This window comes from Anabrus simplex, chromosome 1, assembly GCF_040414725.1.
Source record: "Anabrus simplex isolate iqAnaSimp1 chromosome 1, ASM4041472v1, whole genome shotgun sequence".
NCBI classification, from domain to species: domain Eukaryota; kingdom Metazoa; phylum Arthropoda; class Insecta; order Orthoptera; family Tettigoniidae; genus Anabrus; species Anabrus simplex.
The window spans coordinates 25,012,530-25,026,456 of record NC_090265.1 but is presented as its reverse complement, the minus strand read 5'-3'; the positions used below and the strand labels follow the sequence as shown (position 1 = coordinate 25,026,456).

The window sequence follows — 13,927 nt, the reverse complement described above, 5'->3', positions numbered from 1 at the left end:
ATAGTACCTGAATCGACTGAAGTGGCGAGCACTCATACACAACACCTGGGAAACTGGAGACGGTTAACTGATGATGATGATAACTTTAGGTTCGCTCAATGGCGTTGAGTGCTCATCAACCATTAGATTGCACCATTATCTATGTCTGTGGCAGGTTTCAGCATTATCAGATCAGTACAGCTTGCACTGTTGTGATGTAAAAATGGCTGCGCCACTCTAAGGTATATTTTTTATCTGCCTAAAGTGAGAACTGTGGCTCGGGCTAACTCATGGCTTGTGAGGGCACTAACATCACTGAATGAGGTGGGTGAATCAGTGGACCTTTTTCACTCACCCCCGTCTAAAATCAGACATGCCCTAATGATCTCATGAATGTAAGGCCCTATCTGTAAGATATGTAAATATGTAAATGTTACTAGATGTAGTTTAATAATGTAATTTATTTAAGGAGATTTTTTTAGGAAATAAGTGTTATTTACTTAAGGTGTATTTGTTGTATATTATGTTTTATTGAATCATCTTTAATTGGGAAAATAACCTGTTGATGATAAATAAATCTATTCTATTCTCTGTTTGCACCAAGGAAGAACAGTGTTCCATAATCCATTTTTTGTGGTCTGAGACTGTACCAGGAGCAGAAATCCATAGAAGAATTTCAGCACAATACAGGGACAATGTTTTGCCACAGCAAAGCGTTTACCAGTGGACTGAACAGTTCAAAAGGGGTCGCACAAGCGTGAAGGATGAGGAAAGATCCGGGCATCCATCTGCAGCCAATGCTGAACATGTGTGTGATATGATCCTGAATAACAGACGAGTGACTGTTAATGATGTGGCAAACCACCCGCACATACATGTGGTGCAAATGTGGCCTGCTGAGCAACCAAAAACCATCTCGCAGAGGGTATCAGAAAGCTTGTGAACGTGCTGTTATCAACCGGTAGGAAATACAACTGCACTAGTTCAGTGGGGGAATCAGCGCAGAAGTGACTAGCAAAATTTATATCCTTACACTTTTTAATAAAATTGACTAGTGACTAGTGACGCTCTATTCCAGTCTGGCACAAACGCATTTTACGAGTGTTTCGGATACGGGACATGCGTTTTCTGTGATCTCAAAATTGTTTGTTAGTCCACAGTGAGCAAGTATTTGGGTAATAGTGCATCATATGAACTTGCGGTGATAATTTACGCCGAAACATACCGGAATAGGGCAGTGCCGTAAGTATTCAGTGTCCAAATGAAACGTGCGCAACCGCGGTTATCGTGGTAACAGAAGTGCACTTCAAGTGACCAACGAGTCTCGCAAAGCATTTCGCAAACCAAAAAGAAGCAAGTTTCCAAAAGTAGAGGAGGATCTGCTTAAATGTACGATTTCGTTACGCAACGTTGGATATGCCGTTTCTCACAAAATGCTGTATTTTAAAGGACGAGAAATAACTGCTGCATATGGAATCAGAGTTTAGATGTAGCATAATTTTCCATAATCTCACTCAGTATGTCAAGTTGCCCTTGTACTTCCTCTCCATTTGCTCCCCCCCATTACAGTGTCGATACTTCAAAACCATGTGTCCAACTTACCTGATGTACCCTATTTGAAGATTAGCCGAGGCTTCATTAATTTTATGAACAAAAATAGACTTTCTCTTCAACGAAGAACAACATTGTGCCACAAAATGCCAAATGATTTCAACCAAGCAATTGATTTTTATTGCTCTGTAATTGAGAACCGTAAAGTGAAGGAATATTTGCTCTCCCAAATAGGAACCAAAGGTGAGACGCCAATCAGTTTCCGTATGCCACAAAGTTGAACAATCGATAAGTTAGGGACACTGAGTGATATCGTACGCGTTACCAGAAGCAAAAAAGAACAATGTACTGCAATGCTTGCTGTAACAGGTGACGGCAGAAAGCTTGCGCCTTATGTTGTTCTAAAATGAAAAACAATGCATAAAGTAAAATTTCCGTGAGGGATCCACGTTCATATCCAAGAAAAAAAAGGTGGATGGATACATCACTCGTACAAGACTGGATACGAACGCTTTGGAGAAATATAGCAGGGGTCCCTCCTCCGATGCCCGGCCCTTCTCTTGTTGGACAGTTTTCTTTTTTTGCCGGTATGTCATTATTATGTACTTACATGAATTGTACTTTCATTAGTACATGTTTATTTTGCTTCAGGCTGTATTGTCAGCTTGTAACGGGAAGAATATCTTCCAGTGTCAGTACTTCAAACCCACGTGTCCAACTTACCTCATGTACCCTATTTGATTTTTCAGAAAGAATCTCACGCTGGAATTTTACGCCAAATGACGATTAACCACAAACAAGTTTTTTACCAATTGCATGTATATAAAATTTGATGTATTTTTTAAATACAAATAAATTCAAATAATTTGTTATCTGAATTGCTCGAATAATTTACGCATCCAAAGTTTCCACCTTATTTTTCACCAAAAAAAGTGGGTTAATTACGCGAGAAAATACGCTATGTTGAAAAAATATATCAATAAAAAGTGTGGTCTCTTTTTGTAATAAATTATAAAAACTGATTTCAGATACTTATTGACTTGCCCCCATAGTATAATTTATAGGTCACAAGGAAAACTCAAACATCAGAACTGCAGCAATGCAAAGGTTATAGTCATTTATTGATTTATTTATTTATTTATTTTAATGCCTATTGCTCACGGTAAAATGTTTTGTAAAATTTGTTGTACAATTAATTTTATAAAATTTTGGTAAAAACAAGTTGTGTTGCTCACGGTAAAATTCTTTTTAAAAATCCGTCGAATCATCAGGATGGCCATCTATGAACTCACTTCTGAACTAAGATTTGTATGTGCTGCAATCTATCGATAAACTTTTAAACCAAGAATCAGCTGTTCAACTTACAGTGTGTTTGAGAGTATGGCTCCAACAAACAAAGCAAAACTTGCTGCTTTAGCTGCACTGTTGTACGGTGGTAAAAAGGAAGAAAAGAAATGCCAGGAAATGCTGGACTCAGGATTGGATCAAAAGAAGAGAAGAAGGTAGAGGATTGCTGTCCTTGGTCGAAAATTAGTTGAGGTTAGAAGACCAGCATTCATACAGGGATTCGGCGATTGTGTTTTCTGCCTCTCTTCTTGCATTTCTGTTGTGGTAAAGTGGTGTTTTATCTTCGTACAAATGAGGATATTTCTGGTATTCGTCAGTAAAACACTAACAGTTTCCTTAGTCCACCCAGATTCTGCCATTTTAGAAAGAAGTGTTTCTTTACAATCGAGCTTCACAATCTTCTCACGATGTAGCGCCAACATCATCGTGATGTCAGCTTCGCTGATTGGTTCGTTTCATAAAATTAATTTTACGGAATAGAACATGTCCTACTTTATGAAAAGTTTTATCAAACGTTTTATAAAACTTGAATTTGACCGTGAGCAACAAAAATTTTATAAAATTAAATTACTGTACAATAAATTTGACAGGAAATTTTACCGTGAGCAACAGGCATAAGAAAGAGGCCATTCTTTTTCACTGTCAACTCACTTAATATAACTTCATACTTTTTCAGTCTATTGAAACAAGAAAAGTTAACCCAGAAACATACCTGCAAATTGTTCATTTTTTACAGGAATATTATAGAGTTACATTTTGTGTTTCGACAGATTGAAAAGTTTTAGTTATTTTGAGTAGCCTGCTGAAACTAATTCTGAATAAATTCATTTATAAACTGACTGGAAAAGAAAACATGTGATACCTGAAAAAGAAACTACTTAATCAAAATAGAATCACATGTTTCATTCTTGGAAGAACATCAGATTGTACCAAAACTCAAATATATTTAGAAATTTATAAACATTTATTTCTATTTAAATCCTTGAAATCTTGAATTTTGGAACTTACCTTCATTAAGACTGAAGAACCTAGAAGTTAAAATTAATGTTACCATTGATGCTTTTACAGCCCATAATTACAGACAACATATGGGCTTTTTGGTCTTACGCCGTGTCAGGAAAATAAGGTGAAATTCTTTACATTTCACAGAGAACTTTACTCTGCGTCTTCAGAAGAAAATCTCCATTGTTCACGAGGAAGACTTCTCCAATAATAAAAGTTTGAATTTAGCTGTTAGTAATAGAAGTGTAAGTGGTACATTCATTAATCACCAGATGGCTCACAGTACATAGTAGAGCACTAGCATTCAAAGCAGAAGCTGAGAGCACTGAATGTACAAAATACACTTATTACTAACGTGTAAATTAAAAATAAACCACCAGAGAAAAGCAATACCATGGTGATATGAAGAGGAGAGAAGCAGCGTTGTGAAAAATGGTGGTCAAAGCCTTGAAATTGTTGACAGTTTCAAATACCCAGAGAGTGAATTAATGCAGAATAGAAGGCTGGACATGGAGATTAGCAAGAGGGTGCAACAGGGCACTGCATTCTACCAGACTGTAAGAAACCTTGTCTGGAGGAAGAAAGTGTAAAGAGATAATGTACAAAATGTATTATGCACCCGTATTGAGACCTGCAAAATGACAAGTAGGGAGGAAAGTAGAATTCAAGTCAGCGAAATGAAATACCAAAGAAGAACGACAGAAAAGACAGGGTAAGTCGGAATGAGAAACAAAGATTTTAGAAAGAAAGTCAGAATTGAAAACCAAAAATGAGAAAATTGATAGGAATAAATTAAGAGAATTTGGACATGTACAGAGGATGGAGGAGAAAATATTACCAAAACAGATGATGGAGATGAAGTCCGAGGGAAAGAGAGTGAGAGGGAGACCTAGAACAAGGTGGATCAATTCAATAAAGGGGTGCAAGAAGAAGAAGAAACCTGGGCTGGGACAAAGTGGTGGAAGAGGAATGGTGGAAGAAGAGACGAAGGTGGAGAAGTGCTATAAATGCCCCGACCCGGCAGGAGTGGGTAAGGGGAAAGGAGGACGATTATGATGATTTATTTGCCTATAAAACCCTCTCTGTTACCCCTACTTTTAGACTTCAAGTAGGGGACCATGTAATAAGTTAAAATTTCACATAACACAGGTTAGGTTGGCATGGCTTAAAAGCAGAAAAAGGAAGATCTTTAAAACAACACGCAAAATAGTTGATTAAATCTAAACTTCATTTTAAAAAATATTTATATTAGTCCATTTTAACAGTTTTGTATCAACGCCCTCCTCCATTCCCACAGCTGACTGGGCACAGCATTAAACGCCGCACTAAAACACAGTGTCACGCATAATTTAAGGCTCTCTTTTTTTGCCATATCACACTCAGATTTACTTGTTATCTTTATTACCTACATTCTGTCTTTAATACCATCCATGTGTTTTCTTCTTTTAAACTTGAGTTAATTCTCCTTGAGACTGCCAGGTTTGATATCCTGCCAATGCCTGTGAAGTACTTCAATCAGTGCCTTCTTTTGCTCTTCTATCAGAAGAGCTCCCCTGCAAACCATGTGACCTTGCCACGGTGGGGAGGCTTGCATGTCCCGATGAAGCAAATAGCCGAGCGGCTGGTGCAACCATATCGGATGGGTATCTGTCGAGAGACAAGATTAATGAATGGTTCATCGAAAAGGGGGTAGCAGTTTTTCAGAACCTGCAAGGGCGGCAGTCTATATGATTGACTGATACGGCCTTGTAATAATACTCAACATGCCTTAGCTGTGTTGATACTGCTACATGGCTGAAAGCAATGGGAAACTACAGCCGAAACTAACTCCCGAGGACATGCAGCTCTCTCTGTATGAATGATGTACTGATGATGGCTTCTTCCAGAGGTAAAACAGTCCCCCATTCGTTCGGATCTCCGGGTGGGGACTACACGAGAGGGGGCGATCATCAGGAAGATGGATACTGATATTCTAAGAGTCGGAGCGTGGAATGTTAGAAGTTTGGTAGTTTGGAGAATCTGAAAAGGGAGATGTAAAGACTAAAGTTAGATGTAGTTTGTATAAGTGAAGTACGTTGGCAGAAAGTGCAGGATTTTTGGTCAGGCGACTACCGAATTATCAACTCAAAATCAAACACGGGAAATGCAGGAGTTGGTTTAATGATGAATAAGAAAATAGGGTAGCGGGTAAGCTACTACAACCAACATACAGAAAGGATTATTGTTGTCAAGACAGACACCACACCAATGCCCACCACAATAGTGCAGGTCTATATGTCTACTACCTCAGCAGATTATGAAGAAATCGAAAGAATATATGAAGAGATAGAAGATTTAATACAATATGTAAAAGGTGATGAGAAACTAATTGTGATGGGAGACTGGAAAGTAGAGGTAGGCCAAGGAAGAGAAGGTAATACAGTAGGAGAATTTGGATTGGGACAAAGGAATGAAAGAGGAAGTCAGCTGGTTGAATTCAGCACCGATCATAATTTAGTCCTTGCTAATACTTAGTTCATACACCACAAGCGACGGCTATATACGTGGAAGAACCTGGGGACACTGGGAGGTATCAAATAGACTTCATCATGATTAGGCAGAGATTCAGAAACTAGATGCTGGATTGCAAAACTTTCCCAGGAGCAGATGTGGATTCTGACCACAACTTGTTGGTCATGAAATGTCATTTGAAGCTGAAGAAATTGGAGAAAGGAAGGAATGCAAGGAGATGGGATCAAAACAAATTGGAAGAAAAGAGTGTGAGGGGCTGTTTCAAGGAACATGTTCCACAAGGCCTAAATGAAAGGTTGAAGGAAACAGAATAGAGGAAGAAGGGACAGTCGTGAAGAATGACATCAGTAAAGCTGCTGAAGAAGTGTTAGGAAAAAGGAAAGATCATTTAAGAATCAATGGATAACTCAGGAGATACCAGACCTAAATGATGAATAACAAAAGTACAAGAATGCAAAAAGAAAAAATTTAAAAAATGAAGAGGGCAGAAAGGAATACAGGCGATTAAAGAATGAAGTGGATAGGAAGTCCAGAAGAGCTAAGGAAGAATGGCTGAAGGAGAAGTGCAAGAATATTGAAGGTTGTATGGTCCCAGGAAAGGTAGATGTTGCATCCAGGAAAATGAAGGAAACTTACTTTTGCAGAAAGAAAAACTAGGTGTATGAATGTTAACACCTCAGATGGAAAACCACTTCTAAGAAAGGAAGACAAGGCAGAAAGATGGCAGGAACATACCTCCCAGTTGTATCAAGGTAAAGACGCAGATGATATGGTTTCTGGAACGAGAAGAGACTGTTGATGCTGATGAAATGGAAGAACCAATTATGAGGTCAGAATTTGACAGAGCTTTGAGAGACCTAAGCAGGATCAAGGCACCTGGAATTGATGACATTCCCTCTGAATTACTGACTGCCTTAGGAGAAACCAGCATGATGAAGTTATTCCATTTAGTGTGTTAAATGTATGAGACGGGAGAAGGGCCATCCGATTTTTGGCAGAATGTTGTTATACCTATTCCCAAGAAAGCCGGTGCTGACAAGTGTGAAAACTACTGCACCATTAGTTTAGTATCTCACGCCTGCAAAATTTTAACATGTATTACTTATAGAAGAATGGAAAGACAACTTGAAACTGTGTTGGGAGAAGATCTATTTGGCTTCAGAAGAAATGTAGGAACACGTGAAGCAATCCTGACTTTATGTCTGATCTTAGAGGACCGAATTAAGAAAGACAAGCCCACATACATGGCGTTCATAGATCTTGAAAAAGGCATTTGATAATGTTGATCTGACCAAGCTATTAGAGATTCTGAAGGCGATCAGAATCAGGTACCAAGAATTATCTACAATATAAAAATCAGTCTGCAGTGGTAAGAATCGAGAGCTCTGAAAAAGCAACAGCAATCCAGAAAGGAGTGAGGCAAGGCTGCAGTTGGTCCCCCCTTGTTTTTAATGTTTATAAAAAACAGGCAATAAAGGAAATCAAAGAGGAATTTGGGAAGGGAATCACAATCGAAGGAGAGAAAATCAAAATACTGAGATCTGCTGATGATATTGTTATTTTATCTGAGAATTCAGAAGATCTAGAGAAAGTGCTGAATGATATGTACAGAGTCCTGTGTAAGGAGTACAAGATGAAAATAAGTAAGTCCAAAACAAAAGTAATGGAATGCAGTCGTACGAAGGCAGGTGATGAAGAAATATTACATTAGGAAATGAAGTCTTCAAGAAAGTAGTCGACTATTGTTACTTGGGTAGTAAAATAACTAACGATGGCAGAAGTAAGGAGGACATAAAATGCTGACTAGCATAAGCAAAGATCTTTTGTAAGAGAAGAAATTTGCTCACTTCAAACACTGATATAGGAATTAGAAAGAGGTTTTTGAAGACTTCTGTGTGGAGCGTGGCATTGTATGGAAGTGAAACATGGACGATAACTGGACCACAGAAGAATGCTGAAGGTGAGATGGAGAGATCGAAACACATGTGAAGAGATACTGAATTGAATTGGTGAGAGGAGATCGATTTGGCTAAATTTGACCACAAGAAGAGATAGAATGATGGGACACATCTTAAGACACCCAAGATTTGCACAGTTGGTTTTTTGAGGGAAGTGTAGGCGGTAAGAACGGTAGGGATAGACCAAGGTATGAATATGACATGCACATTAGAGAAGATGTAGGATGCAGAAGTTATGTAGAAATGAAAAGGTTAGCACAGGATAGGGTGCCGTGGAGAGCTGCATCAAACCAGCCCATGGACTGATGACTCAACAACATCAGAGGCTCCCTCAGTCTTCTGGGCTCTAGTTTTACTCTAAACCCTGGAAAGCTTTAACCATCAATTTCATTCATCCCTGTTATTGATTTTCTTTCCTGGGACGTCGATCTGTCTCGGATCTTCCTCACATTCTTGGAACCATCTCAGTTTTGTTGCCTTTGGCCTTAAGAAAATTCCATAGGTATCCTCTTAGTCAGCCATCAGTCATTTGGAAGATGCGCCTGTCAAACAGCAATCTTTTCTTTTTATTGACAATGTTATTGGTTCTGTCTTGCTGTATAATTCCTCACTGAATTTCAATCACACCAGCAAGTCAACTCATTTGTAGGCTAAATCTTTCATAATATTTTGTGTTCTCTTATAAATAGCTGGCTGACTTTTTGCTCTCTATTGATAGTCAGAGTTTCTGAAGCATATAACTGTTCTGATTTAACAACCATGCTGTAGTGTGTAAGCTTACTTAAGTGTCAGCTTATGCGCCTGCTCTAATTTCCAGATCTCGATACTGTCGGCTTCCTGTTCTAGTCTATTCTGTAGGAATACTTCAGCCAGATATCTGGACTTTGTGATCCTTCCAATTTTCCTACAGTTAGCATGATCATCCACTCTGGTCCATCGACGATTTCCATCATGAACTACATCTTGTGAAAGACCTGCAGTCCTATCCTCGTAGCAATTTCTTCTAGCCAGTTGAACTATGTCCCTAAACTGATGTCGGCAAAAATAGCCACATCATCCATAAAGGCCAGACAATCAATGTCTGTATGGGACTTAATTCATATGTATTTTTATTTTTTTTAGGATATACCATACCAGGCAGTGTACACAACTTACCCAAATGCAGAATAATGTAACGCTGTATCACCCTCATCATCCGAAACTTCGAGAGAAGCATTGGCAGCTAACAGTAGGCGAACCAGTTCCGTGTGACCTTGGTGGCAGGCCACTTGGAGACACGTCTTGCCCCCGCTCCTGCAGTCCACCTGTACGAGAACCCAAGGTTACTACCATAAAGCACTGTTAAGTCTCTAGTCCACAAGTTTCAGAGTATTCAAACACCTTATCTGGGAAAGTGGTGATGAAGTCTCGAACTATTTCTATGTGGCCCTGAGCTGCTTCTCGGACAATGTTATCCATACTGGTGCTCTCCCTCTCGTCGATACTCAAGTTGGACAGAAGGGAGGCAATAGGATCTGAGAAAAATAACACATATTATGGTAAAAAAGTGGACAATATTATTATAAGTGAAATAGAACAAACTGAAAATGAAATGGCGTATGGCTTTTCTGGGCTGAAACTTGTTGTTTTCCGTACAGTTTGCCAAAGTCAAGGCGTAGTGCGATTGCTGGCTGGGAGACCGATTACCTTGGATTGTGTAGGGTCATTTCAGTTGTCTTGACAAAGAATACTGCAATATATTAGAAACGTCGGCAAACTGTACGGAATGTACAGAAAACAACAACACGGTTCAACCCAGAAAAAGAACTAAATAATTCTACACACCGTGGAAGCTTCACATCTAAGATATGAATCCTGTATGGTGTATGGCTTTTAGTGTCGGGAGTGTCCAAGGACAGGTTCGGCTCGCCAGGTGCAGGTCTTTTGATTTGACACCCGTAGGCGACCTGCCCATTGTTATGAGGATGAAATGATGATGAAGACGACACGAACATCCAGCCCCTGTGCCAGTGAAATTAACCAATGATGGTTAATATTCCAGTCCCTGCAGGGAATCAAACCTGGGACCCCTGTGACCTATGGCCAGCATGCTAACCATTTAGCTACGGAGCTGGACAGAACAAAGTATAGTATGCATACAAATCAAAGATTGCTCCCACTGCAGATCAGTGGTGAGCGTCAGCCTCCGGATTGCAGATTCAAACCCGACAGAGGTAGTTGGATTTCTGAGTCGACGACACTCCATGTTGTACGAAGTTGGCATGTAAAAGAACTATGGTGATTTATTTTTTGCTACTAGTTTAACGATGCATTAATACATCAAGTGTTTATGGCAATGCAAGGATGGATAAGGGCTACGACTGGGAAGGTAGCGACCATGGCCTCAGTTAAGGTACATCCGCACCATTTGACTGGTGTAAAAATGAAAAACCCTGGGTCTTGAGAGCTGCCAACGGTGGGATTCGAACGTGTCATCCCCTGAATGCAAGCTCAGAGCCACGTGACTCCTCGCTTGGGACACGTTGTGTGTTTACCTGCCAAAATTAATTAAAACTCAGCCATAGATCAGCCAGTTTTAACAGTGCTACCTACTGTTGAAACTGACTCAATAGAATCAAATTAAAATGACTGCAGACGGTAGCTTAGATGCCCGCCCCCCACGGAGCTAGAGCCTCAATAGGCCTTAGCCTACAAAGTGACCGCTGGTTAGCCTGAAGGCCTCCATATTACGAGGCGACGTGTGGTCAGCGCGATGAATCCTCTCGGCCATCATCCTTTCAAGACCAGGGCTGCCATCGCACTGTCAGATATCTCCTCAATTATCCTCACGTAGGACAAGTTGATTTCGAACCAGCCCTCAGACCAAAGTAAAAATATCTGACCTGGCCCGAAATTGAACCTGGAGCTTCCAGATAAGGGGCAGAATTACTTTTTTTAAAATTATTTTTAAAAGCATATTGTTTTGACCTCTTAGGACCACGGTTAACACTAGTCAGCCTTTCTGGATTCCCAATACTCCACCTTGAGAGAGAACATTTTCGCTCTTCGGACCACGTTCTGTAGTTACTTCTCGTCTCAGAGCCATTGGCCAGATCCTCCTTCAGTACATTTGCTCATGGAGTGTTACATTTCCAAGAATTTGAGATATTTTGGTGTTAGGCATTTGAGAAAGACATCCGTAAAACATTAACTCATTCATTTATTTAGCTTCCATAGACCGTTTCCTCGTTACAAGCGAAAGCTTTTCACATTTAGACTACGGCTCTGCATTTGACCTCAGACGATATTCATGCCCAGAATGATGACGTAGGCTGAGGATCTGGTGAGTGAGGGCCAAGTTTGCAGCAGCATATAAGGCATGAGGACACGCTACTGTGGTGTAGTGACAGTATTTGGCCGGCCACGAGATCGATCTGGACTGATAACATGGTTTACCAGCTGCTTCCATGTATTCAGCCTAATATTCAGAACTTCTTTCTCTGATGCATTAAAGGAAATGTTAGGAAATGTTGTCTTCAAGATAGCTAAACTGAATGTGTTTGATTTTCCACATCTGGTACAGAGAAACACAGTGGAATTATGGTGGTCAGACATCATTAATTCTGTTTTTTTAAAGATATCTGGAGACCTACAACTTCAGCTACTTCTTGTAATGTTTCAGCCTAGAGGTAGGCAACAAAGGGATAGGAAAAGGCTAGGAGTGGGAAGGAAGTGACCGTGGCCTTAATGTACAGCTTCAGCATTTGCCTGGTGTGAAAATGGGAAACCATGGAAAACCATTTTTAGGGCTGCCGACAGTGGGTTTGAACCCCACTATCTCCTGAATACAAGCTGAAGAATATGAAGATATAGTGTTTTTATTCTTTTTGTGTTCCTAAGTTGGTTACCGTCTCTCCTTTCTGCAATTGTCTATTCCTACACAGATCTGCAATTTAAGATTTCCCTACACACAACAGAAATACTTACTGGTGTGTTCTTCTCGCTGGTTTGCGTGCATCGTGTTATTGATTTCTGTGGCCGACCCAGGAACCAGTTGGACACAAAGAGGATTGAAAGTCCACGTCTGCCCTTCGATACTAACTCTCAGGTCCCCATCAGAATAAATCTTGATTACCTTTCCCAGTTTGCCAAGTGCCTGAAATATAAGATCAGATTAACTTCTAGCTTCCAGCTCCATCAGACACATTCTGACACTTCAAATAAAGAGAGTTTACATATCCTAGTAGCTCTGAGCCCAGCCCAGTAGATTCTATAATTTATAAGAAGTCTGAAAGTTAAGTCATGCTCCCATCAATCTCTCAGCTGTAAAGAATCTTCATATTAAACTGATTACTCTCAAAGCCTTTGCACATGGAGTAGTAGTCTATATGAAGCTATCGTCTATACTTAGGTAAGAAAGCTGACTAACGAGGGGAACTCGCCAAGTGTAACACCCAGATTTCCCAGGAACTTCACTCAGTGAAGAATAAGCGAACACGTTTCGGCTTATTCCCAGACACTTTACAGTTTTGGAGAAAATGGCAGTCGAAGTTTCTAATGTGCTTTACATGCCTATTAGTGCGTAGCAAGTTCAACCGACACGGTGGCACAGCGGCTTCACACTTGTGTTCAAATCCCAATGAACTGGGGTTGTTTTGTTTCATTTATTTACTTTTGTTCATTGACGATTACTATACGAATGGTTTTATTCAATGTATTTTAAAATATTGTTGTCCTTATTCGTCCATGTTCCGTCTGGTAAATGAATTTTAAAACATCAATAAATGAATGAAACAGCTTAATTGAAACTGCTTTTTGAAAAATGATCCGTTACCTATGGTTTGTCACAAACTTATTGCCAACACATAAAATCTTCAGTAATATTAACGACATTTCCTTCCCAAGTGATATTCCCACCCAGAAACATAACTGTGGCAAACCTGCCTCTGCGTGATGCTCATGGTGTGCGAAATTTATGTTTCGAATGTTTCTACGATCGGTATCATCCAAGGGAATGCATCGTATCTCCCTGAAGCATTTATATAACAATAAACTTACAGAACATTGTAACTCCCGAAAGATAACACACACATGTCGAAACTGGTCCCATAACATATTAAACATGTTGCTACATTAATTTGTACAACAATATTAATGTATTGAATAGGTGGAACATCTTTCTCTTTTTAGCATTGCACATACAGTTGTAATTTTACAATCAACATAATGCCCTTGTATCCACTAACTTGATAAGAAACATTTGTGTGGTAATTGACAATGGACATTAGTAGATAAATGAAACAAAAATAACACAAAAGGCACAAAGTGTGAAGCCGCTGTGCCAACGCGTCAGTTGAACTTGTTACATGCTAAAATGCACATAAAGCACATTGGAAAATATTCTTGGAAATGGTCGAGTGTCTACGGATAAGTCGAAACGTGTTCGCTTAATTCGACCCCTCTTTCACTGATAATACCAATATAGATCGTCCGTTATTGGACATTATAAATTTTCCAGCTAACTCATTCCTGGTTGCCAGCGTTTCACCCCAGTGTGCTAAGTTGGGCTCATCAGTTGGCAAATAGCACACCTACCAAGG

At 39.7% G+C, this 13,927-nt stretch overlaps 1 protein-coding gene across 3 annotated transcripts in view; it reads right to left on the bottom strand.

Moving 5' to 3' along the window:
• Positions 1-13,927, bottom strand: part of mib2 (mind bomb 2) — a 223,286-nt gene that overhangs the window by 123,249 nt on the left and 86,110 nt on the right. For all 3 annotated transcript variants that reach the window (XM_067155808.2, XM_067155799.2, XM_067155789.2), the window contains exons 9-11: positions 12,315-12,483; positions 9,729-9,862; positions 9,504-9,652 (exon numbers count right to left, since the gene is read on the bottom strand). In XM_067155808.2, coding sequence (XP_067011909.2) covers positions 9,504-9,652; positions 9,729-9,862; positions 12,315-12,483 — 452 coding nt within the window. The remainder of the gene's footprint in view (positions 1-9,503; positions 9,653-9,728; positions 9,863-12,314; positions 12,484-13,927) is intronic.